Below are 24,002 nucleotides of genomic sequence, written 5' to 3' on the forward strand. Positions count from 1 at the left end.
CACCATCACAACTGTGTATAGATGAGTGGGGAGCTGCTGACCTCGACTTGGGACATCTTGCGATTGTTGGGTGAATACTTCAAAGACCTCAATTCCACCAAAATGCCTTCCATTGAAGAAGCAGTGCTCAGAGACTCTGATGTGGACTAGCCTATCTCTGGGGTTGAAGTAACTGACATGGTTAAAAACCTCCTTGGTGGCAAAGTCCAAAGGGCTGGATGAGGCTCTGGATGTTGTAGGGCTGTCATGGTTGGCACGGCTACACCGTTGCGTATCCCGGATACAAGCGGCTAAAATGGGTTTTCTCCACGGGGTGTACGGACTCTCCTGTAGAGGTAGGAAGCTCGGTCAACCGAGACGGACTCAGTCGAGCCACTGTTCCTCCACTTTGAGAGGACCCAGATGAGGTGCCTCGAGCTTCTGATGAGGATGGTTCTTGAACACCTTCCTGGTGAGGTGATCCCTGTATGGACACCTGGAGAGACCATTTCTCCTGGCTGGGAACGCCTCTGGATTCTTCCGGAAGAGTTGGAAGACAAGGCTACGGACAGGGAAGTCTGGGCTTCCCTGCTGAAGCTACTCCCTCTGCGACCCGACCCCGGATAAGCGGCAGATAATGGATGGATATAGAACATTTACTGCTACTTTTGGGAGGATCGGCCTTTGGTGTCCTGCATGCCTATCGGATGTCAGTGTTCCTTGGCTTTGGAAATTAGATTGTGGTAGATTGCTCGGTGGAAAAGCATAGACATGGTTTATTAAGAAATATTTCAAATCATATACATACATTATAATAATCCAGTTTTGCAACCCGTCAACCACGACAGTTAGGTAAGAGAAACGCAAAAGTTCCGCTGCTGTTGTTTCACAAGACGGGTTGCGGCTTCTTCTCAGGGCATGAGTGGAAGACGTAGAATGCTTCAGAACTCAGGCCTGTGAGCAGCAAAAGTTTGAAACTGGGTTGATAAAGATTTTTCAGATCTTGCCCTGAACTGTATTGAAACTTGAGAATGAATTGAACCAACATATTTCTATGTGTGGATGTTTAATCACAACGGATGTAACAATTACTTGTTTACTTTCAAACTTAGCTTGTAGCAAACATGCTGTGATCGTAACTTCTCTAATGAACTGAAAGGACACTTTGAAACGCTCCTCTTTCATCTGTAACGGCTTTAAACTACAAAGCTTATGAAGGTATGGGAAAAAAGATTTTGTTGATTTGTTTTGTTTGTATTATCGCAAATGTTTTAGCGTAATTGTTCTGTAAAATGCTGTCGCTCTGAGCTGATTTTCGTTTTCAAATCTAATTTGTAAGGAAAATTGCTGCAATGCTAACATGCTAACATTGGTATGCTAACAGAGTATAACAAGATAGCCAAAATAAACGTGCAAAACTTGCTAAAATGCTAACCGCGGGACTTGGTGGGCTAACGGATAGCAAGATGGCAACCTGATGGAGTCTGACTGATTGTGAGTCGAGTGTTCCAATACTTTTGACGGTACAATGCGCACACTGACTGCAGTTCTCTGTGTGATGCCAGGCAGCTGGCTGCCATCTGAGGCCACATGTATACTTGTGTATACCGTTTTAGAATAATAATAAGAATAATAGTAATAGTAACAGCAAATTGATTAGAATGGTATGTCGTTAAGGGACGCGTCGCATTTAGAATCGTAAAAAATATGCAAATATATATATATATATACACATCTAATATGATCATGTACACGTGTGTGTGTGTGTGTGTGCGTGCGTGAGTATGTGCCGGATTGCATTTAGTGTGCGTGTGTGTAGGAGAAACACTCACTGGTGACGATGAAGATGATTCATCTCAGCAGCGTGGTGACGGCGCTCCTCTGCGGTGTGTCCACCTCCATGATGATGAAGAAGAAAAAGAAACAGACAGCCACCACCATCATCCTCCTCATCACCTCACACGGGCTGGCTGCGGCGGACGGACCCAAGATCCTCTCGCTTGTTGTGGGGGAGGTTTCCCTCTCTCCGCGCAAAGATGCTGCTGCTTCTGCTGCTGCTCTTGCTGCTGCTGTGCTCTGCAGAGCAGCTTGAGAAGCCACAGTGATGATGATGATGATGGTGAGGATGATGATGATAATAATGATCGTACTACTACCACCACAACAACTACTACTAATAATAGCAATATAAATAAAGTTGTATTGTATTGTATACTTGTATGCTCCACCAATATCAATATTAATATTAATTTTAACATTAATATTAACATTAATATTAATTTTAATTCTAATTTTAATTTTAATATTAATATAATTATCAAGGCCGATATTAATATTAACATTATTATCATTAACTATTTAAAGTGTTAATATGACCAAATTAAAGTGCTCAAAAATAGTCAGCAGAGTGAGTGCTCTTTTCGTTTAAACTCTCTGATCCTCTTCATCTGGCACGCTTCCACTTCATCTCCTCCTTACATACATACATATACACATATTGTTGATATTGGTCACACTTATTTGCATACGCACAAATATACAGTACATACATGCACGCATATATGGATACATACATACAGTTTATACATACATAGTGTATGTATGCATACCTACATGCTTACATACATTCATCTTATATTTAGAGAGACATATGCTCACGACTGTTCTCACAGTCTAGATGTACTGTTTATATTACACATGGACCCATGTATGGCTGACGTCACCATGACGACACAATTCTCCTTGGTGTGCATTGATTGATAATCAATACAGCGTTAGAGGGAATTGGGGCTTGTGTTTGTACGTGATCCCAGCATAAATTTGTACGTGTGTGTGCGCGCGCACGCGCGCGCTCATGTGCGTGGGCGGGGGCTGAAAGTCTGAGACACGCTCCAGAGGTGAAAGAAAAGACTAACCACAACGCAGCCACTGCATTCAGACACACGATGGCAGCAAAACTCTTGGCTGTTTTTTTTTTGTTTTTTTTTTATTGAAGGAAATAACTTAAACGAAATCAAGCGGATTCTGTCATGGCTTTAAGACATCTCACGCAAGTTTGCTTTATTACCTTATTAAGACTTTTTCACCCTTCATATCATCTCGCGCCCACCAGACGCTTACTGTGATCAGTTAAAAGGTTTTGTGGCCCCAACATCTTATGGCCATAGGACTGTTATTTCATTGCTGAAAGGAGCTCCTTGAGTCTTTCAAAATGACACACAGAGACACAAATGATCTCCAAGTACTGTGATCTCGCTGGCCGTCTTTACATCATTCACTGGTGGACGTCTGCTTGCAAGTCCGTATAAACGTGCTTTGCACTGTATGAGTCCAGCAAAATTTTGCTTTGATTAGTAGCAACTAAGACCCACCCACAATGGCGCAAAATGCTTCTTTCTAACTATTCCAATTTGTGCGCATCAGCAAATATACCAAAACCCAGCTGAATCCAAACCTGTAGAGCAGGGGTCTCAAACTAAATTTACCTGGGGGCCACTAGAGGCAGACTCTGGGTGAGGCTGGGCCGCATCAGGTTTCCCGCAAGAAAAAAATCTAATCTTCTCAAATGTCTTTATTTTTATTTTTTTTTAACACAAAATAAGATTTAAAAATAAATAAGGAATTAATAAGAAAATAAATAAGGAATTAATAAGAAAATTAATCAGTAATAAATAATAATAATAATGAGTCAAATGTCTGTATTAACAGTTCTTTAATCTTCTTCTGAACATGAATTGTCCTGAACATGAGTGGAACATTCATCAATCAAACTCCTACTAAAACATCGAAAAAAAATTACAATCCTACCCTCGTTTTAAAGCTGAAGATGTGCCCAACAATAATCCGCGGTTCAATTTTATCCACTGTGACCAGGTAATCCTACATTTTATAATAAGTCCCGTCTGTGCTAGTGCTGATGCAAAGCTCCGTCAGACTGCACATCCTGTTCGCGCATGGGTCTCCTGTCAATCAAATCAAAATCTTGTCAAATAGCAGAGATCCTAAGCATAAACCATAGTTCTGGGATGAGTAGGCCTACTTCTGTAGTTATAAAGCTTTAATTACACTGTAATTAAAGCTTTATAACTTTACACTGTAAAGTGCCAGTCATATCAAATTCGCGGGCCGCACGAACATTAAACTTTCATAATAAGGCGGGGGCCGCAAACTATCATCCCGCGGGCCGCAAATGGCCCGCGTGCCGCGAGTTTGAGACCCCTGCTGTAGAGCATATCGGCTTGCGCCGGGCATAAAAATAGAGCCCGGAGAGTGGTCTCATTTTTCTCACATGCATAAGAGTCTTAATTTTATCCTTCAAATATTCCCATTTTCCACAAAGTCTCCCCCCATCTGCCTCAGGTCAAACCATTTGTGCTCGCCCTCCATAATTTTCCAAATCAGTCCATTTTGAAATGCATGTTTTGCGGGGAGTTCTTATCCCAATGTGTTTTTTCCAATAAATAAACATGAAGGCAGATCCAACTGTGATTCCATTTTATTTTGAAAAAAGCCATCAGGAAGATAAAGAAATGCATGAATGGTGAATTAATTTTATCTGCTTTCATGGAAAAGCAAAATGTCAAATTTGGCACCCGCACGCGCATTTCTAAGGCACCCACTGAATTGTGGTTATTTTTCAATCACACAAATTGATCTGATTGTCTTGATGGCGAGGGGCGGCATTCACTGTCATTGCTTATCGAAGTCATGACTCATTGCCAGAGTTAAAAAAAAACAACGTATGGATGTCGATTAGCAATGGGAAAAATATCAATTTGTGGCCTGTGATTGACTGGTGCAGTCTGCAAACAAATGAGCAAGTTAGAAAAATAAGATACAAACACGTATTTGGATGCAAAGTGTTTTTTTTATTACCCAGAAACATGCTCTTTGCCGTTGTACATTTGTTTCCACAACATCAAAAGAACATTAAGGAAGATAGATTTGAAAAGAGTTGATAATAATCCCAGAAATGCATAGGCACCACTTACGATGGCTATTGTCTCCCGCATAATGTCGAGAATGCATTTAGTGAGGTGGCACATCTCTGATGCAAACATATCCGATGTCATCACTGCAGAGCGCATCCTCCCAAAGTCCAGCTGTAACAAATTGCAATGTTTAAATATGACGGCATTATTTTCTTAGCAAACTTCAATCCTTGATTTTACTTACCGCTTTCATCCATGTGCACACAATCACCGGTGCCATCAGGTTCCGATCCAGACACATCAAAGTTGCTGAAATTATTATCTGAGCCATCAGTCCAAATGAAGTCCCCATCCTGGAAGACAAAATCAAATTTGTGCGCTTCCTTTAAGATGGTCCAAAGACTGAAATTGGCGGCCACATTTCATTTGGTGTATCTACGGAAACGCCAGTGAAATAACTCGAGCCGAACATTGATTGCGTCACCTCAATTGCATCGTGGAGACCAATCCAGGCTTCGTCGTCATTTCCACCTGCCCGAATGAGTTCAAGGACGAATGCATTTTCCAGGGCACTGTGGATGGAGACTAGATTCCCGTGAAGAATGTTGCAGACGCTCTGATGGGAGGAAGAGAGAGTAAAAAGGTGACTTCCCTCCTTTAACTCATTCAATCCATAAGACATACATATTCGTTTTCAAAAACGTAGTCCCCGCCTCCCGAAGACGTATTTATACGTCTTTTTTTTTTTTTTAAACCATTCCTCCGTGTTTTTATAGCATTAGTACACAATATTCTGTTGGCCTCGCAAAATCAGTTAAAATCCAGAAAAACGCTGGAATTGAGGGGTTTCATCTAGTGAAGATTTCTAGGATTAAATGAGTTGAAAGGTAAAATATTTTGACTCTGGAACAGTGCTCAGTCAAGAGGAAAGAAAAAATGCTGGTTTAAAATGACATTGCAGCAAAAGTGTAAAAGTCTTCCGTACCTCTGCATCGGCGAAGGTTCTGCCCTCATCTTCGTAGATGTAACAGTAACAGTCCAACTGAGTCCAGCCTTTCGGACAGCTGTTGCCTGCAGCACAATTTAGTTTTTTTTTAATTATTATTATTATTATTTTTGTTGTTGTTTTTTTAGAAAAAATGAGACGTCACTTAATTAATTAATTAATTAATTAATTAAATGTCGACCAAGCGAAGGCACTTTATATTTGGAAACGTTTGAGGCACAGCTACCCACCTTTTTCAACAACGGTCGGCTTGGACCACTGTCAAGCAGAGAAACATGTTTTTATAAGCAGACTGCGCAACATTGAAACAAACGAAGACCCCAAGAAATTGAACGCAATCGTGAATATTTACGCTGATTGAAGTCAATAAGTACGATTCGGACTTACCACTCCGGTCAACAGTCCAGTGATCCCGCAAAAGAGGAACAACGAGCGAAGAGCAAATGCCATCTGCACATGGACCCAAAAACGTCACATTTTTAGCAATGAAATTGCGGCATTACCTTGCGATAAGACGAAGCACATATAGTGAAATGTTGGAAAAAGTTATCTAAAATTGAGTCTGCGTCATTACCTTTTTTTTTTTTCGCAGTGCGTGATGCTTGATGCCGTTGATGACTCCGAGCTCCCCTTATATACATTTTGGTGACGGTCTTGGAATGTCAAATTGTTTGTGTCTTATCATTCTTAATTAGTTCCTCATTCTTGACCAACAACTTAACGAGCGTGCTTGTTTTGTTTTCAGCGTTACAACGCATCAATTTTGGAGAAGCGCGAACAGATCCGACTGGTTTTGCGAGGGCACTCACGGAAATATGAAAAGCACCTTGGATTCCCCGAGCATGATAGCGCACAGCTGAATAATAGTCGACAATTAGAACCGAGCGTGGCTCAACAGCACCGATGAGTGAAATGCTTAAGCGACAGGTAATTGTAGTGCTCTGGATGCATTCCAGTCACTGACAGTTTAATTGCGGACTTTTCTGACGTACGTCCACGCAGCATGGGTTCTGGTTCCGCTCCGTGATGGATGAATGGAGTGTGAATTGTTGAACAGATTTGCTTTGACGAGCAGTCCAGGGTATCGTCTGCCTTTGGTCCGAAGTCAGCTGGCCTAGTCTTCGTCTCCCCGCCGTTATGAACACGATGAGAGTAACGTAACGGGGTAGGCAAACGAGGCAATTGCCTCGGGCCCCCAGGGCAGCGATAACATTGGTGCTTTTGTCAGCGGCAAAATGACAGAAATTTTGGACATGTGACGTCAATACATAGGGGGAAAAAAACGTGCAGGGCAGAGACACGGTTAACATCGATCCATATCTATGACGTGGAACCTAAAGCCTCTATGGACAATGCAGCGACGCGTTGAAAACGGCTCTAAAAGCAGCCCTGACTGCCTGTGGCCGGCTTTATGCGGTACTTCTCGTCAAGGGAAAATGAAGCGAACGTATCCGTCAAGGCACGCAAAAAGAAAAGGAAAAAAAAAAGAAGAAAAGACAATGGCAAAGTGTTAATTTCTAACTTATGGAAGATGGTGGGGGGAAAAAAAGGTTGGCAGAATTCTGACCTTAAATTCAGAAATCAAAAATTAAAGAATTCTGTCGTGGAATTAAGTTAAGAGATAAGTTAGAATTCTGACTTTAAGATTCAATTCTGACTTTCTTCTCAGAATTCTGACTTTAAATGAGAATTTTTTCAAGATTACAGTCAAAATTCCGACTTTAAAGTGAGAATTGTGACTTTAAATTCAGAATTCTAAAATTAAAGATTTCTGACTTGGAATTAGGTTAAGAAATAAATTGGAATTCTGAATTTAAAGTCAGAATTTTGAGATTGCATTAAGAATTCCCACTTTAAAGTGAGAATTCTGATTTTTATCTCAGAATTCTGAGACTAAAGTTAGAATTCTCATTCTAAAGTCAGAATTCTGACTTAATTCGGCGAATTCTGTCTTTAAAATCAGATTTCTAAGATTAAAGACAAAAAGATTTCTTGATTGACTGAATCTTGATGTTTTGGGGTCTCCTAGGTGACGAGACAACTCCCTGAGATTAAGGATGGATAATTTCATACAGACCAAACAAAGACCTTTTCATGACTGTTCGAGAAAATATTCCATCCGTTTTTTGTTGTTTTTTCTCTCTGTGTCTATAGATGATTGATGTTGGGCGTGCCAGTGACGCAGTGGAAGTAAATGGTAGGTGGCTGTAGAAAGAATTCAACACCATTTTCTTTTCCGTTTTTTACAAAGCAGGGCACAGTTATGAGCTAATTTTGTATTTTGACGATATAATTTTTTATCCATATTTTCCCAACTCTCAGCTGTATAATTTGACTGCTTCTTTTGTTTGATAATAAAGAAGAATGGTGTGGCCCGGTATGAATGTGTGCATAAGTATTCTTATAATTATTCTTTTCCTCGGCCAATATATATATATATATATATATATATATATATATATATATATATATATATATATATATATATATATATATATATATATGCCACTGCCCCAAGGGGTTGTTTTGGCAAATAAAATAATGATGCATCCACCACACATACTTATGCTGAAATAGGTAACGTCAGGCTTAAGAGTAGAATCAAAAAGCGCTCGAGAAATAGGTAGCACAACTAAACTGTACGTCATTTTCTGGCACCCTAAACTGGGTGCTCGCTTTTTATGGAGAGGCATGTTGATCGGTTTACAAGCTGGTGTGCTTCTTCTGTTGCCAGAAGCTTGTCACACCCACCTGCACGACACTCCAGGAGAAAACCAACCTACACACAAAATGAACAAATCAGGACACCCCCAATGCTGTGAAAACCAAAGCAAATCTTTTCTCTGAATTCCAAAGTGATGGTCAGTGCTTTCTTTGGAAACATCCATCACCTGTACCGCTTCTCCTCACGAGGGTCGCGGGGGTGCTGGAGCCTATCCCAGCTGTCTTTGGGCAGTAGGCGGGGGGGGGGGGACACCCTGAACTGGTTGCCAGCCAATCGCAGGGCACACGTAGACGAACAACCATCCGCGCTCACACTCATACCTACGGGCAATTTAGAGTGTCCAATCAACCAGTCATGCGTGTTTTCGGAATGTGGGAGGAAACCGGAGTACCCGGAGAAAACCCACGCAGGCACGAGGAGAATATGCCAGGACCATACAGGAAGGCCGGAGCCGGAATGGAACCCACAACCTCCATATTATGAGGCCACCGCGTTAACCAATTGACCACTTTGCCACTCTATTCTGAAACATTTCGCGCATAAATCAGTTTGAAAGGAGCTTGTTTACCTGCCGGGTGAGTTGAAGCACCTGAGGCTGAAGCCAACCTGGGGCAGAGTGTTTTTACCTTAATTCTGGACTTGGCTTTACCACCTCTGTCCAGTGTCCATTAATGCTAATGCATTGTATTTACCCAAATTAAGTTGTGATTGTGTGTGTTGATTTTTTTTTTTAATCCGTTTGTAAATTATTTGTCGTGATCGATTACTTATTTCAAGTTGTAGTTTTAGTCTGTGTGATATGAATATAACCAGATAAAGGATGGATGGGTATCCCAAAATTTGTGTCGTTCAATTTAATCATAAATTATTCGTACAAATTTCTGCTAAATCACAACCAGTTACACCCACTAGACATAGTTACGTTAGTCGTACTAAAAATTGGAGGATTATCTATTTTTAACATTTTTGTTTACTCGTCTTGTAGGTGTGTACAGTAGTCCTGAAGGAGTCCTGGTCCTGAATCATTACAGGGCTTGAGCCAAACCAGATTTAGACGAGGAGGACACATCCTGATGTACGTACCGGTCCTGGATCAGCAAAGTCAGAGACAAAGGCAGGTGGGAGGAGGAAGACGAGAGAGGGGGGGGAAGGGGTCCAATGATGGTGAGAATTAATTGCCTCCCGCGTGTGATTGGCTGCCGACGCTGCAGAAGAGGAAGAAGCAGCGTGAAGAGGAGATGCACCCCTCCTCTTCATCGCCGTCGTCAGCAGAAGCATTTTGATTGGAAAACCTCAAAATCCAGACTGACGTGTGCCTGCTGGCTCCACACTGCAATTTTTTTTTTCTTTTCTGGAGAGAGCAAGGAAGAGGAGGATTTCGCCATGGAAGTGTTGCCCCGGGTATGGATCAGTGCCCGTGGGAGCGATGAGAGGCGGCTTTCTCTAAGCATGTGGAGGAGGCTTGGAAACATCTGGTGAGTTTGATCAGAATGGATAGGTTGTTAAGATGGAAAACAAAAAAAACAAAAAATCAAATGACACTTTATTATAATTAGCCATGTGGTAACAGATTTTGTCAACCTTGTTGTTTAATATATATACATATATATACTTAAACAATTTATTTTAACTACCAGTCGAGTTAAAAAAAAAATGGATCTTTAACGTCTTTTTCCGTCAATGGTAGTGAATGAGTCAATTAAGATTTCCGTTAATTTGTCTGTTTACAAAATCAAAAAATCAAATACAGGATTTAAGACAAAATAGGGATTTAATTTATTCTTTTGGGCCTATTGTTTTTGTTGTCTTAAAAATAAAATAGAATTTGCATTTTGGCCAATTAAAAGAGTCACAGTGAACCGTGAACACTGTTGGTAAGAAGTGCGCACAATACGATGGTGACAGGAATCAGAAATAATTTGGTATTCCGTCGTTGGAGTAAAATGGTGATCGGTAAAAAACATTTTCATCAAAACTGCAATTCATGTGCATTGTACAGTTCATGACGGTGCAATAATATTCAATTTTCTTCTGTATTTCAATATTTGTGTGATCTCCTCAGACTCCTTTCCGTGGTGTTGACTTCCAGGAGAGAAATTCAAGAGGATTATCGATGAAATCCAGAGGAAGACCAACGAAAGATGAATTTTAAACCCATCATGGAATCATAGCACCAGCCAGAAAATGATCTCCGGCATCATATCATCATCCCTGGATTTGAATCTGAGAACCTCCATCGCTCGATGTGCGTCAGCACCATCACTAGATTTAGATTGCATTTCCTGCTGACATTCCGCCCACTTCAGCCAGATGGAGGACGAATGTAAGGGACCAAGGTGCACAAAATGATCTGAAGTTTAATCACAAGCTCGTATCGGAGCGACGTCTTGAAGCTTTCGGATCTTGCACGCGACTGCAAACCAACATCCGAGGAGCAGAAAGGGGAGGAAGGGCCAATGTGGCATCATGGGCTGCAACATGTGTGTGGTCAGACGTCCAGAGGAGCGCTACAAGGTCATGTACCAGGTTAGTCGACTTGTGGAACATTTTTGAGCGACACAGAATGTCGTCCTGATACCAACATTGTTTATACATTTTGAATCAAGCGCATGACAAACAAGTAAAACCGGATTTGAGTTGGCATGACTGTTCATAATCTTCTTGTTAGGCAAAAATGTTATTGTGGCAGTCTCATCATTAACGTCAGCAATTAACACGTAATCAGGATTTAACCGCATTTCCTTTCACCGATACTGAGCCAAAGAAAATAATTCATGATCCAAATTTGTCAAAAAATGAAGAAAAAAAAACAACAATATATGTTTCGATCATTTTTTTAGTGCATTTATTTTCACAGAAGAAAGTTTAAGGACAGTGATTCACTCATTCTCTATGTTAAAACATATTTCTTCCTTCCTTTCCCTTCCTTTCTTTTTTTTTTTTTTTTTTTTAATCAACTAAAAATGGGGCATATTTACATTCAAAAAGCAATATTCAAACTTTAGAGCAGCTCAATTTGACCCAGAATAGAACATGAGAGTTCATTCAAAAATATGACTTCCATGAGCGAAAAACAATTTTGCGGCTGTTAAATGCGAAAAGGGTGAATTAGTCCCACGACGTAAATGTTTCACTTTCAACAGTTTCTGTGTGAACACGGTTAACGCCACGCAATGTGTGTGCGTGAATGACGAACCGCTCCTCTGACAACCGCCTTCTACCCCTCAAGAGCCACGCGTCCTTCACCGCCACCAGCATCTCGTCTTCACTTTGCTTTCATCAAGTGTGTCTCAGTGGGATGAATGTGGTTGCCGTGGTGACCGCGCTGATGCTGACTTGCTTGGAAACTGGATGAACATGCACATGTTGAAATTATATATATATATATATATTTATTGATTTATTATTATTTTTTTAAATTTATATTTACATATATATATTTATTTATATATATATATATATATATTTATTTATATTTTTATTTTGATTTATTTATTTTTTCTGCCAGATTTGCCCATTCCTGATTGCAACCTCGTCCTCCTTGCTCCTTCCCACCGTGCTCATTAACTATTTAATGACTCCTACAACATACGCGCACGCACACACACTCGTGTTGACAGGCCAATTTGTCATTGGCGGTGTGCCGAGTGCAGAGACACAATAATCACAAATAGGGGGGGGGGGTGTAGAAAGCAAGGCCATCATCTTTGTCCCACTTTACTTCCACACCAGGTCGGCGTCGAAACGTTTCAAAATCAATAGTTATCCTCAATTTATACTTGTAACGTGCCTTGCAAAGATGACCGGCTCCGTTTTTACCTCCCAGCTGGTCATTGGAATTTGTTCTCAGTCGGCATCCTGTTGATTAGACATCACATTGAGGTCTATGCGAGTTCGCTCCAAATCCATTGTGAGCGTTTCCGGCGACGCCATTGAATTGAAGTCAATGGATTTTGCGCGAGGTTGCGTGCGCAACGGCGCGAATGATGTGCATGGAACAATGAAGCGAAGCCCCTCACCGCGAGCGGGAATGAGCGGCCGCGTTGTCAACACCTTGGCGCTGAAACGCCAGCAAATTAAGCGAAGCGAAACGCTCTAAAAAATTTGGTGTCAACGTAGCATCAGCCTCCGACTCCTCACCACCCACTACAGTATATCAGCAGAATGATAGGCTTCACTTAATTCAAATAAAAACAGTTTTTTTTCTTCCATGCTCGAAGGCCTGTTCATTGTTACTCGCAACTTTCTATTATCTTCATCACTCATTCTGTTTTCCTTCTTCACATCCTCCTGACCATGCACCCTGGTGTTGCCCTCCATCCATCTCTGCTCCGGCCGGCCTCATTAGCAAAAGGGGCGCAGCAACTCCCTGCGGCCAATGGATCGACTCGGAACTGAAAAGGTAATCGCCCCAGTCTAAAAATATCCCGAGTCCATTGTCTACCTCGCCTCTCCTTGTCCTACCTTAAGTGCCATTTGAGCTTCTGTTCTTTCAATTCTGGTCCGACTAATCTCTTCATTCAGACATGCTAATTAGCGAGTCAGAATTTTGTCATCTTCCCAAGCCAACTCCTTCTTGGCAGTTTAACAATGACCTACACGATAAGACAAAACACATTCTGCCAGTTGCTGTTTTTGAAAATAAGGTTGAGGCACGAACGATTTAACTCCCTCAGTGTGTTGATTTATGCCAGCAGTAAAACACTTGTTGGATCACGGTCCCATTTCGAAGATCTGGATATTGTAACATGTTTTTTTTGGCACACAAAGACAAAAAAATGGATAAAAAAATTTATTCCAAAACATATTACAGATGATGGAATAAACCCGAGAGAGATATTTTTTTAGAGGTTGATAATGTCACATACGGACAGCACAGGTGTCAAACTCCGGTCCTCGAGGTCGCCTATCCTGTATGTTTTAGATGTTCCCCTCCTCCAACACACCCGATTCAAATGATTAGAATCGTTATCAGGCTCCGGCAGAGCTTGCACATGTGCTGATCATCTGAATCAGGTGTTTATCATCGTCATCTTCATTTCTTACCGCCTTCATTCTTCAATGATGAGCAGGAAAAAGACACAAAAGTTGAAAGAAAAAGCAAAACTCGCGAGGTTCCCCTGTCATGACAAGTGGAATCATGAAAGATCCATGCTCGGTCTGAGTTGTACAATGTGTCGTACTGTCAAGGTGAAAGGAAGCAGACGCTCTCACCTCCCGCTGGACAGAGCGCTCAAGTCCCAGGAGCCGCTGCGGCAATCTGGGCTCGACCACAAAAGTCACAGAAGGAAAGGTAATATTGTTTTTAGTGTTGTCAAGTGATTAATTTTTATTATTATAATAAATTTTTAAAAATTTAAAATAATAAATATTTTATGGTATAATTATTATTATAATAATTAACTAATTAATCACAAAAAAATTCCATGATTAATCATGATTAATCACATTTTTCAACTACTATTTTTTGCAAAGCTTATAACAGATATTTACTTGGAATTGATGTTCTGAGATGTGCTAAAGACAGCTAATATGGCACAATATTTGCAAAGTATGCAAATTATTGTTGAAGTAAATCAAACTGAGTGAACGGAGTTCAAATATTTAACTGAGTTAATGCTTTAATTTTGACAGCCCTAATTGTTTTCTCACAGCCATCATCAATATGATCCAAACAACTACTAATTGTACTTTGTCACATTTGAGGTATACTGTAACTACTGCTCTGTGACTGCTTTTATCATGATATTTTTTTATTTATTTTTTTTATTACACTCCCGGTTAGTCAGGACGATGGCATCCCAACATTCAGAATACGCGAGTACAGATACTAAGTGCAAAGTGGCTAATATGAGTAGCGATTCGACTTATGACTTGCTTCCCCAAAGTCCGGTTACGCCTTTGTGACCGACTGACTTGCATAGAACAAAACTTCTTCCCATCTCCGCTAATCAACATCGAGTACATGACTGCGCCTCCTACCATCAGGTGCGATAGTCAACACCAAAAATGGGAGCAGTGGCACCTCCATCGCCTCCTTCACCAGGATTGTTCTTCTTCCTGAGCATGTGAACAACGCCACGCAGACCGACGTCAGTTTCCGGTGGCCGCCGACCGCTCCACTACGGCCTGACGAATAGTATGTTTTACTTCCATGACGATGATGAGCATACTGAGATGAAGCGGAGGCGCCGACATGTAATATTTAACGTCTTCACCCAGCAAATGCGTGTTCGACGACGGTGACGACTTCTCGGAAGTGTCCCACCATCACGTGAACCGTCCAGACGAGCTAGAATACGAAGTAAGTGCGACTCCCCTCGCACCATATTCCACACCATCCTCCTCAATAGTCTCATCTTCTTTGGCATCTCCCTCATCCTCAAGCAATCTTTTCATTCAATTGGAAATCATTCACCGCTCAGCTACCTACCGTCAATACAGGTGTGCCCCAGGGCACCGTCCTGAGGCCCCTCCTTTTCATCACTTCTCATGCATATCAAGTTTCCAGCAAAACTAATTCTTCTCGATCAACCTCATACTTCACACTGTTCATACACAACATCACACTGTCTGCATGTTACCAAACGGAAAAGATTTTTCTTCAACTCTTTATGCTCATTCTCTTATTTATTTATCTTTGTTTAACAGTGGTGCCCATGTGTGCATTGAAACTTGCGGTTGAATGAAATACATTATTATTATTATAATTATGACTAGTAGTGGTATCATTCTTCTTCTTCTTATTGTTTTTAGGAGGTTTCGCTCTACAAGTCCAGTCAGGAAGAAAAGCTGGGCCTTACGGTCTGCTACAGGACGGACGACGAGGATAAGCTGGGTATTTATGTCGGAGAGGTAAACACGTACCCGCCGTTTTCGGCTGGGAATGCTCTTGAGTTCTTGTGTTTGTTGACTTCCTTTCGTTACGTGACCAAGGTGAATCCGAACAGCATCGCAGCCAAGAGCGGAAGCATCAGGGAGGGGGACCGAATTCTTCAGGTAACTCGCATTGTCAGGCTGGAGAGAGCGGCGATTCGTAACTCTTATTTTGTCCCCATTTCACTTCCACTCACGACTCTCCACCTGATATTCACCACATACAGTTGAAATAAAAAAAAAAAAACAAGAGAACCCTTCGGAGTTTGCCATAAACTCTTCATACAATGTGATTTTTAACCCCTGAATATTTAGCGACAGCTCATTGACACATTTGTGATGCGTCACGTGCAGATCAACGGGGCAGACATTGACAACAGAGATGAAGCGGTCGCCATCTTGAGCAGAGAAGACAGCGGCAACTTTTCCTTATTGCTGGCCCGGCCCGTCATGGAGGTGACTTGCAACTCCAGAATAACAACTCTGCACTGATGACACGAAGAATGATAAAGCCTCATTCCTTACATGTCTCCTTCCACGTGCACGCTAAGCTCACGTTTGACGCTAGAGTGCGAATAAACATACTCGATTAATTGCCTTGTTTGACACTGTGTCGACATTCGCTGACTGCACAGCAACAACATTGATACACGACCGCACCCACGCACACACTTTTATTGAATCCTCCTCCAGATTTATAGTGAACAGCAGAATGGGAAGTACGTATTACTGAGGCAGCAAATATATATATCATGGCGTCAATCCGCAACACTCGTGAGAGATTGGTTACATCATCTGCTATGAATTGTGAGAATCTGTGAAATATGAAGGAGTTTGTATTTTGAAGAAATTGATGGCGGCAAAGCGTGAACACGAGGCTCATAGCATCCAAAATCATGAACCCATCTTAGATAAATGGCTACATTCAGTCGTTAAATTATCCAACGCAAACAGACCACCTTCACGTCGATAGTATATACTAGCCTAAATTTTTTGGGGTTGTTGTTGTTTTTTTCCATGCTAGCCTAAATAACCCACTGGCACAAACTGACATGACATCACACATGGGCAAACTAAATATGCAAACTGCAAAAGTCATAAAACTCACCTTTTGGCACCAACAAAGAAAATTGTGTTTTAAATTAATTTAACTGGGGAAATGTGATTTGACATACGAGTGAACTGAGACACAAGCTTAAAGAATAAAATGTACTTTTGAAGTTAATGTACCCGTCAAAAAGTTGAGTGTTTTTGTGGTGACCAAAAACGAGCCCCCAAGCAAAGCAGAAAAATTCAACATTCCAAAGAAACAAGAAATCAACTCATGTCAAAAGCAAGAGACGGAAATAACCTAACTCATGACAGCGACAACAATGAATGGAGAGACAAAAAGCAGGGAACTAATTACAAGATATGTCGAGACAACGAGGCACACCCTGACAAGACACGAGTGGCTGAAGGGAGACGATTTGTAGACACGATGGTGCAACAGGTGGAAACAAAAACCTAACGAGCAACATAAGACATAAAATGGACACTGGGAACTCATATAACAAAACTAAAACAAATCAAAACCTCACCAACAAAATCACATGGACAGTGTGTCTGTACTTGTGAACAAGCCCTTAAAAAAAGTCACTTTTCTATTTTCAGGAAGCCCACCTTGACGACGGCGTCACCGCAGGACACCTCTCGTCTTACTTGCACCTCCGCCACGGAGCAAGAGAACGAGGAGGAGAATTCGATGATGCCGAGGAAGATGACGATGAGGAAGGAAACGGGGCGGAGACCCTCGTCCCGCCGCCCCCTCTTGTGCACCTGACGCCGCTCCCGTCCAACAGTCAGGATCTGGACAGCGGACTGGGACGCACCGACGATAGCACGCGCTACGACGAGTCATCGGAGCGTGACCTGCTCGGCGGCCCGAGCAGCGCTTGCAACACGGACGCCACCAACACGCCCGGCAGCACCCGCAAGTTCTGCCTGGGCCACAGTCCGAGGTCAGAACCTCGAAAGCCTGCAAAGTAAAATCCTTCTTTTTTTTTTTTTGCGGCAGGTTCGGGTGATTAAAGACAGGAATGGAAATGTAGTGAGGACAAAGTGCTGTGAAGTTAAAACAAGTCCTTTGAGGAGTTGTTGAAGCATTCGCTCCCTTCTCCCGCCGCAGGCTCAGTCCACGACTCAGTCCCAGCCCCAAGATGACCCCCAGTCCGGGGCATGTCCGAGGAGACACCCCGCCTCCTTTTCCACACCTGCGAGACTTCCAGCTCACCTCTGACTCTCTCACTGTACCGGAAGTTACTGAAGGAGGTTCCACGCAAAACCGCGCCCACCACAAGGTAAATCCCTTTAGGATAAATCAATCACAGGTTTGACTAAGTGGCCTGTAAATTATTCTTTTTTTTTCATTTATTTTATGTAAAAGATTGGTCAAATTTCTTCATAAAGGCTCTCTGACATTCTTTGGTCAAAATCCTCAAATGAGAACATCCACGCTTGCTTAAAGTCGATCAGGTTAAGGGAGGGCAGGTTTCTCTTATGCAATGACGAACTTAGCAAAACATTTGTGTATTTGCTGATTACCAGAAGCTGATCTGTGCAAACAGAGCAGCTCTGCTTAGCTCTTAACACAGGGATGGGCAAACTACGGCCCGGGGGCCACACGTGGCCCGTTAGACGTTTTAATCCGGCCCGCCGAACTTGAAAAAAATGAAATGAATAAACCATCTTAATGTTTTATTTTCTAAATGCTGTGGTTTTTCTAAGACAGATATATTGTTGTAATGCTTTTGTTCACTTTCATTTCAAATTAAATGTATTTTTTTTTTCTCCGATGAGGTGAGGTTTACCAAAACACTCCATGCATCTGCTCCTGGTCCGGCCCCTCTGTCAAATTTTAGGACCCATTGTGGCCCGCCAATCAAAAAGTTTGCCCACCCCTGTTAACATGATCGTGCTTCCGCATAATCACTTGAAAATTGAAGCCCTTCACCCAGCCTAGCCGTCAAGTCATGGGCTTAGAAACTCGCGGCACAGTTCGAGTGCAACTTAGCTCCATTCCAGACATACAACTATTTATGTACACTCTTAAAAAAGACAATTTGACGTAATTCCCACTTTTAATGTCTTAAATATTGTCTCATTTAGAACTGCAGTGCTCTTTCATCTTCGTGTGAACACTTGCGCAAAGTTGCTTTCTGGTTCCCAGGAAACAAAGCGAGCTCCATAAACCTTTGATTTTCAGCTTCCGCTCCACAAGAGTCCAGTGAGTATGATGGTGACCATGGCGGGCCTAACAGAGGACGAGTGCCAGCGGTACCAGGAGCTACTGGAGATCAGGTACCACTGCGAGAGCCAGCCAAGGAACAAACAAGGAGAGGAGGAGGAGGAGGAGGAGGAAGAAGACGGGGAAAAGGAGGCTCTTCCGTCCCCTTCTGTGGTGGACTTGAACTGCAACGTCACCATGAGTGAGCATGAGATGACGCTCATTGAGGAAGAGCTGCGCCACCTGGAGTTCAAGTGGCGCAACATCCTGCGTGCGCAGAAAATGCAGCAGCTCCGCGAGCGATACCTCAAAGCCTGGATGATGGAGGAGGAGACGGAGGGAGCAGGTAGCTGCAGCACACGCACGCAAAAATACCCCCCCCCCCCTAGCCCTTACACGCCCATACGGTGTAGTTAGTAGTTGAATTAAATTTATTGGTAGGATTCTTATCCATCCATCCATTTTCTTAACCGCTTGTATGAATATCATTATTTGTTGTCGTAGTAGTCGAAGAACCAGTAGTAATTTTAATTGTAGTTTTAGTCTCAGTGCTCAAGTGAGTAGCAGCAATATTATTAATATTGTAGGAGGACTAGAAGTATAATAATATTTTTTTGATGATGGTGATGATTATACTTATTATTACTAGTACTATTAATAGTACTTGCAATATTATTAGTATTACTAGTGGCAGGGGAGCAACTACCTACTTTCTGGGGTGTATGCACACACATAACAGGTGCAAAAAAAATATATATATGTAGCCAATAAATTATTTTTTTTCGGGGAGTACAACACTTTTATTTGAAACTTTTATTGAACGTTTCATTTTACAGCAGGTGATTGGCTTCATGAAAATGTCCAAAAACGAATTTAGCTAACTTCATTATTTGCTCGCCATGTGTAGCTCTGACTACGCTGACACATCACAAGTTACCTACTGTCTTTTAACCACTTTGAAAAGATGGTTTTCACGCCTGCATAATCTTTCTCCCTCTTTGTTTTTCGGTTTTGTGCCCCTGAGCACTTTCTTTTTTTGCTTCTCCATCGTAACTATTTTCAGACGTTTGAATTGGAAACACTGGCCGCGCGCGCACTGGACTCTGTCTGGGTCTGTGTGCGCGCGGCGCGCAGGAGGGGGCGCGGGGGGGGGGCGCCGGTGACAGTCACGGAGCAGTCGGGCGCCTATTAGTGACGTGCCTCTATTAGTCTTAGTGATTAGATCAAACCATACCCGTGAGCAAACAGCTGTTTAATACATAAAATGCCGAACTCCAAAATGATTTTCCTCCCATCGCTTTGGCGCCCCCTATCGCGCGGCGCCCCAATGCGCCGCATATGCCGCATACATACTTTTTGCGCCACTGATTAGGAGTAGCTGTAGTAGTACTAGTAGTATCACATGTGTCGTATTGGTATGGATATCAGTAGGATGAACATGAATGGTTGTGTTAATATGAATAGGAATAAAAATATGTCATATGTGTACTATCAGTAATAGTAGTAATATTGGCAGCAGCAGTATTTGTATTACTAGTAATAGCAGTTGTAGTATGAAAATGAGTCGTAGTACTAGTCATGTGATTATGAATTGTGGTATTAGTAGTATGACTGTAACCAGTAGTAGTAGTAGTAGTATCTGCAGTTATAGCAGTAGTGTTCATATTCATTATAAAAGGTGTATTAATGAGTAGCATTAATATGAGTATGAGTAGTATTACAAATATGAGTATTATGAGGGGCATTATTAATACGAGTTGGAGTCTTACGAGCTATTCAATAACTGCAGTCTCTAAAAGTGTTAAATTATGGCCATCGTCATTGTAGCATCATTTGTTAATCCATCCATCAATTCGTTCTCCAAGCCACTTGTGCGGCTTCACCCTGAACTGGTTGTCAGACAATCCCGATTTAATTTATTCAGCAGACTTTTTGATGCTGGGGACCATACAGGCAAACATGAGTCCAGGTTACTTCAAATGAAAGATTTCACAACCTTCCCCACATGTGTACAATAACATAAGGAAGTCATTTTCTCACCCTAGAGGTGCGATTACCCATTTTCTTCATCACTATGTCAATGTGCTCTGCTCATGATCATGATCAGAATCTATAATTACGCCTAACAATTTCTCCACATGTTCAGCGCACTCTCAGGAAAGATGACTTGATCCGCCAAAAATAGATTTGGTCTTAAAGATAATTTATTTACAACACACGTATTCGCACTTTGATCCAATTCATCTTCCATGCAGGTCTGCGTGACAACAATGGCGCCAACAATGACGATGACCATCGGCATGAGTTGTCGGCCATCAACGAGCTTCCGGAGCGTTCCAACGGTGGCAAAGACAGCACCAGTGCTTACGGCAGCGGCGAGAGCTGCCGCAGCACGCCATTGGTCGGCATCGGGAGAATCCCGCCTCTCCGGGAAGACGAGGCCCCCATGACCACGTCTCCCCACTGGGAAAGATGTCACTCCAACTTCGGATGCGGCGACGACGTGATCAACACTTCACCCTCCAAGTTCAGGTCCGGAGATCAGTCACTGTATAACAAACAAAATAAAAATGCCGCCTAAGCCATGTCAGGCCATGATAAGTAAAAAAAAAATAAGGATAGGCAGAACTGGAAAGGTTTGTTTGTAGAAAAAGCACTCCGTTTCTTATGAGCCCTGCAATTGGCTGGCCAACCGATAGTCGTTAAGTCTGCTGGGATTGGCTCCAGCTCACCTTCAACCCGAAGGAGGTCAAGCACGAGATCGATGGATTGATGGATTGATAAATTTCCAAGTACAGTATTACCAATTGATTAATCTTAAGGCATCAAAAAATAAAACGTCTTTTTATCTCCAGAGAGTTCGGCTCACCATCTCGACGGAGCATGGCTGAAGGCCGGCATGCTTCCAGAAGAGGTAATGCGCCATACACAAACTGGTTTCTCAAATGTGAGTGTGCTCACTTTTTGACCAGGAAAAAACCTGACTAGGGATGACCAACATAGCAAACCACACACATGACCATCTCTGTCGTCGACTCAACCTGTGAGAGACAGCATGGGGCCAGAGGGCATCCAAACTTCTAGAAAATACAAAGAAGTAGGAATAGTAGGAAAATCTAAAAACAGAAGAAGCTAAACTTTGAGATTTTCCAGTAACGCCATTCAGCAACTGAACTCACCCATCGCTGCATAAAAAGTGATGTGAGATGGTTGCCGTTTTTCTTGTTAAACAGGTTTAACGTTTACGATTAGCGGCCTCAACTGTTTTCCCAGCAGTCATCAAAATCCGGAAAATTGGGGCTTTGCTGACACTGATGCCAAGAGAGGAAAAAAAAATTCAAATTTGGCCCCATAGTGGGTATGTGTGTAAAACATTTAACTGAACCTTGAAGGGTTCTAGAGCTTAAAGCGAGTCCTGAATCTTGAAGCCTGTTCTGACTCTTAAAGTCAGGTCTAAACCTTAACGTAGATCTGAATCTTGGACATGATGTCAAAACATTTGGATGCAGGCATCGCCCACACCAGAGTCCGAGGTGGAAGTGCAGAGTCCAGCCCCTTCATGGCCCAGCGGCGCCAAAGCCGAGCCAAAGCATTGGAGCGCTACCACAGCTGCATTTTGCTGCCCTCCGATGGCCTGCTGGAGCCGCAGGTTCAGGATCTGGACGAGGCAGGTACGCGAAGCAGCGTGAGCGATGCCCCTTGCGGTCTGGAAGACCATCGAACACCTTCCCGCTTGCGCCCGGCGCTACCATTATCACTGGCACACTCGTCGCCAACCGCCGCAGGACAGCGCATGGAATGGAAGGTAGGGGACAACTGGACATGAGGTGTATGCTTTCGAAAGGCCGATGAATCGATCTTAGCTTTATTCTGTTAATGCTGTTTACTTTTCAGGTAAAAATCCGCAGTGACGGCACTCGCTATGTGGCCAAGCGGCCAGTCCGGGACCGCCTCCTCAAGGCGAGGGCCATGCAGATCCGAGAAGAACGTGCCGGCACCACCACCGATGACGATGCCGCTGCCAGTGAGATGAAACAGGTTTTGGCATTCACTTCAATATACATCTTCTCGTGGTTTCTGATTACGGATTTTCAGTTGGTGCCATGACCCGGATCCCGCGCATACAGATATATCAGTCAAATTCTCCGATCTCATTTTTTTTTTTGCCTTGGTGACAATAATGAAGTGTCAACCCAACAGGGTCGCTACTGGAGCAAAGAGGAGAGGAAACAGCAGCTGCTGAGAGCCAAAGAATACAGACGAAGACGGGAGTTCATGATGCAGAGCCGCCTGGACTACCTGAAGGGCGACGGGTCGAAAGAATTACGGTGCATGAAAAGCGTCGCCACTAAATCCTTCATTCCAAGACTTGACTTTTCTCATTTTCCTCAGCAGGGACATCGTATCATCAGTAGGTGGCGCCGTAGATCTTCATGTCCCTGTCCAGGATGACAATGTGGTGGGCCCGAGTCAGAAGAGGATGAGCAGGAAGAGGAACCGCCGCATTCTTGAAAACTGGAGCACCATCCAGGAACTGCTGGCTCGCGGTTCCCGCTCGCCCGATGGCAAGAAAATCTTTAATCCTCTGCTGTCCTTCACGACTGTGTGAAATGTGGAAGATGGCATTGAGGACGGAGAACTAACAATACCGGTCGCCAGAAAATTTTCATCAGCGATGACTTAATGTGTCCTTAGATGTATTTTGACGCTGACTTGAAAACATATCATTACTTTTGTGTAATACATCTTTTTAAAGTTAGACCTGTGCGATGTTTGGAACACTGGGAAGGACAAAAATATTTGCATTGCATTTAAACCACTGGTGTCAAACTCAAGGCCCGGGGGCCCGATGTGGCCCGCAACTTCATTTTATATGGCCCGCAAAGTGCAAATCATGTGCGTCAACTTCCTGATTCTAGCAAATTTTCTTCACTTTTAACAACATTTAGATACGGGAAATTGCCATTTATTTGTTACCAATCCTTCCCTTTTAAAATAAATTGAAGCATTGTTGGACAAACAATTACTGACTGGCTTTCCATCAATTTGTTGTGTAGGTGATCATACATTTATATGTGTTCACAGTCATAACGGCTGTCTGAGGGAAACCATAATGTGGCCCGTCCACAAAAATGACTTTGACACCCCTGGTTTAAACCATCAAACAAAACTCTTATTTAGAGGGGGGAAAAAACATGGCAGTTCAATTTGACAAACAGT

The 24,002-nt window shown here is 42.6% G+C and overlaps 3 protein-coding genes across 10 annotated transcripts in view; 1 reads left to right on the top strand and 2 right to left on the bottom strand.

The window, feature by feature from the left end:
* Positions 1-2,080, bottom strand: part of LOC148339594 (IQ motif and SEC7 domain-containing protein 1-like) — a 54,499-nt gene extending 52,419 nt beyond the window's left edge. Inside the window, exon 1 of the mRNA XM_088291656.1 lies at positions 1,812-2,080. The gene's annotated coding sequence lies outside the window, so the exon portion shown is untranslated. The remainder of the gene's footprint in view (positions 1-1,811) is intronic.
* A 2,746-nt stretch (positions 2,081-4,826) lies between these two features.
* On the bottom strand, positions 4,827-6,515 carry LOC148339595 (lithostathine-1-alpha-like). The gene is made up of 7 exons (XM_088290085.1): positions 6,492-6,515; positions 6,304-6,368; positions 6,147-6,174; positions 5,896-5,981; positions 5,395-5,526; positions 5,155-5,263; positions 4,827-5,081 (listed from the first exon to the last, which is right to left on the bottom strand). Exons 2-7 carry the CDS (start codon positions 6,364-6,366, stop codon positions 5,008-5,010), a joined length of 492 nt encoding a protein of 163 aa, XP_088146211.1. The 5' UTR covers positions 6,367-6,368; positions 6,492-6,515; the 3' UTR covers positions 4,827-5,007.
* Positions 6,516-9,865: 3,350 nt separating this feature from the next.
* Positions 9,866-23,524, top strand: LOC148339596 (PDZ domain-containing protein 4-like). 8 transcript variants are annotated; one of them, XM_088290719.1, is made up of 18 exons: positions 9,866-10,116; positions 10,704-11,167; positions 12,990-13,043; positions 13,832-13,934; positions 14,630-14,780; positions 14,864-14,945; positions 15,398-15,496; positions 15,578-15,640; positions 15,872-15,973; positions 17,171-17,541; positions 17,685-17,856; positions 18,762-19,128; positions 21,038-21,314; positions 21,638-21,696; positions 22,292-22,587; positions 22,677-22,820; positions 22,983-23,110; positions 23,175-23,524. In XM_088290719.1, exons 2-18 carry the CDS (start codon positions 11,108-11,110, stop codon positions 23,389-23,391), a joined length of 2,745 nt encoding a protein of 914 aa, XP_088146845.1. In that variant the 5' UTR covers positions 9,866-10,116; positions 10,704-11,107; the 3' UTR covers positions 23,392-23,524. The 8 variants fall into 8 exon arrangements, with proteins under 8 accessions (XP_088146845.1, XP_088146846.1, XP_088146847.1 ...); XM_088290720.1 differs by having other exon boundaries at positions 23,178-23,524; XM_088290721.1 differs by having other exon boundaries at positions 22,983-23,095.
* The last annotated feature ends 478 nt before the right edge of the window (positions 23,525-24,002 follow it).

The sequence above is a fragment of the Idiotropiscis lumnitzeri genome, chromosome 3 (genome assembly GCF_059441095.1).
Source record: "Idiotropiscis lumnitzeri isolate Australia: NSW breed Sydney's pygmy pipehorse chromosome 3, RoL_Ilum_1.0, whole genome shotgun sequence".
NCBI classification, from domain to species: Eukaryota; Metazoa; Chordata; class Actinopteri; order Syngnathiformes; family Syngnathidae; genus Idiotropiscis; species Idiotropiscis lumnitzeri.

Excerpts from the sequence above, each read along its gene's own strand:
- LOC148339596 (XM_088290719.1), top strand. The coding sequence starts at position 11,108 with ATGGGCTGCAACATGTGTGTGGTCAGACGTCCAGAGGAGCGCTACAAG. Across the intron at positions 14,781-14,863 it reads CCACTACGGCCTGACGAATA|CAAATGCGTGTTCGACGACG; the intron begins GTATGTTTTACT and ends GTCTTCACCCAG. Across the intron at positions 21,697-22,291 it reads CCGGCATGCTTCCAGAAGAG|GCATCGCCCACACCAGAGTC; the intron begins GTAATGCGCCAT and ends ATTTGGATGCAG.
- LOC148339595 (XM_088290085.1), bottom strand. The coding sequence starts at position 6,366 with ATGGCATTTGCTCTTCGCTCGTTGTTCCTCTTTTGCGGGATCACTGGA. Across the intron at positions 6,175-6,303 it reads CTGGACTGTTGACCGGAGTG|TGGTCCAAGCCGACCGTTGT; the intron begins GTAAGTCCGAAT and ends TCTGCTTGACAG. Across the intron at positions 5,264-5,394 it reads GTCTCCACGATGCAATTGAG|GATGGGGACTTCATTTGGAC; the intron begins GTGACGCAATCA and ends TTTGTCTTCCAG.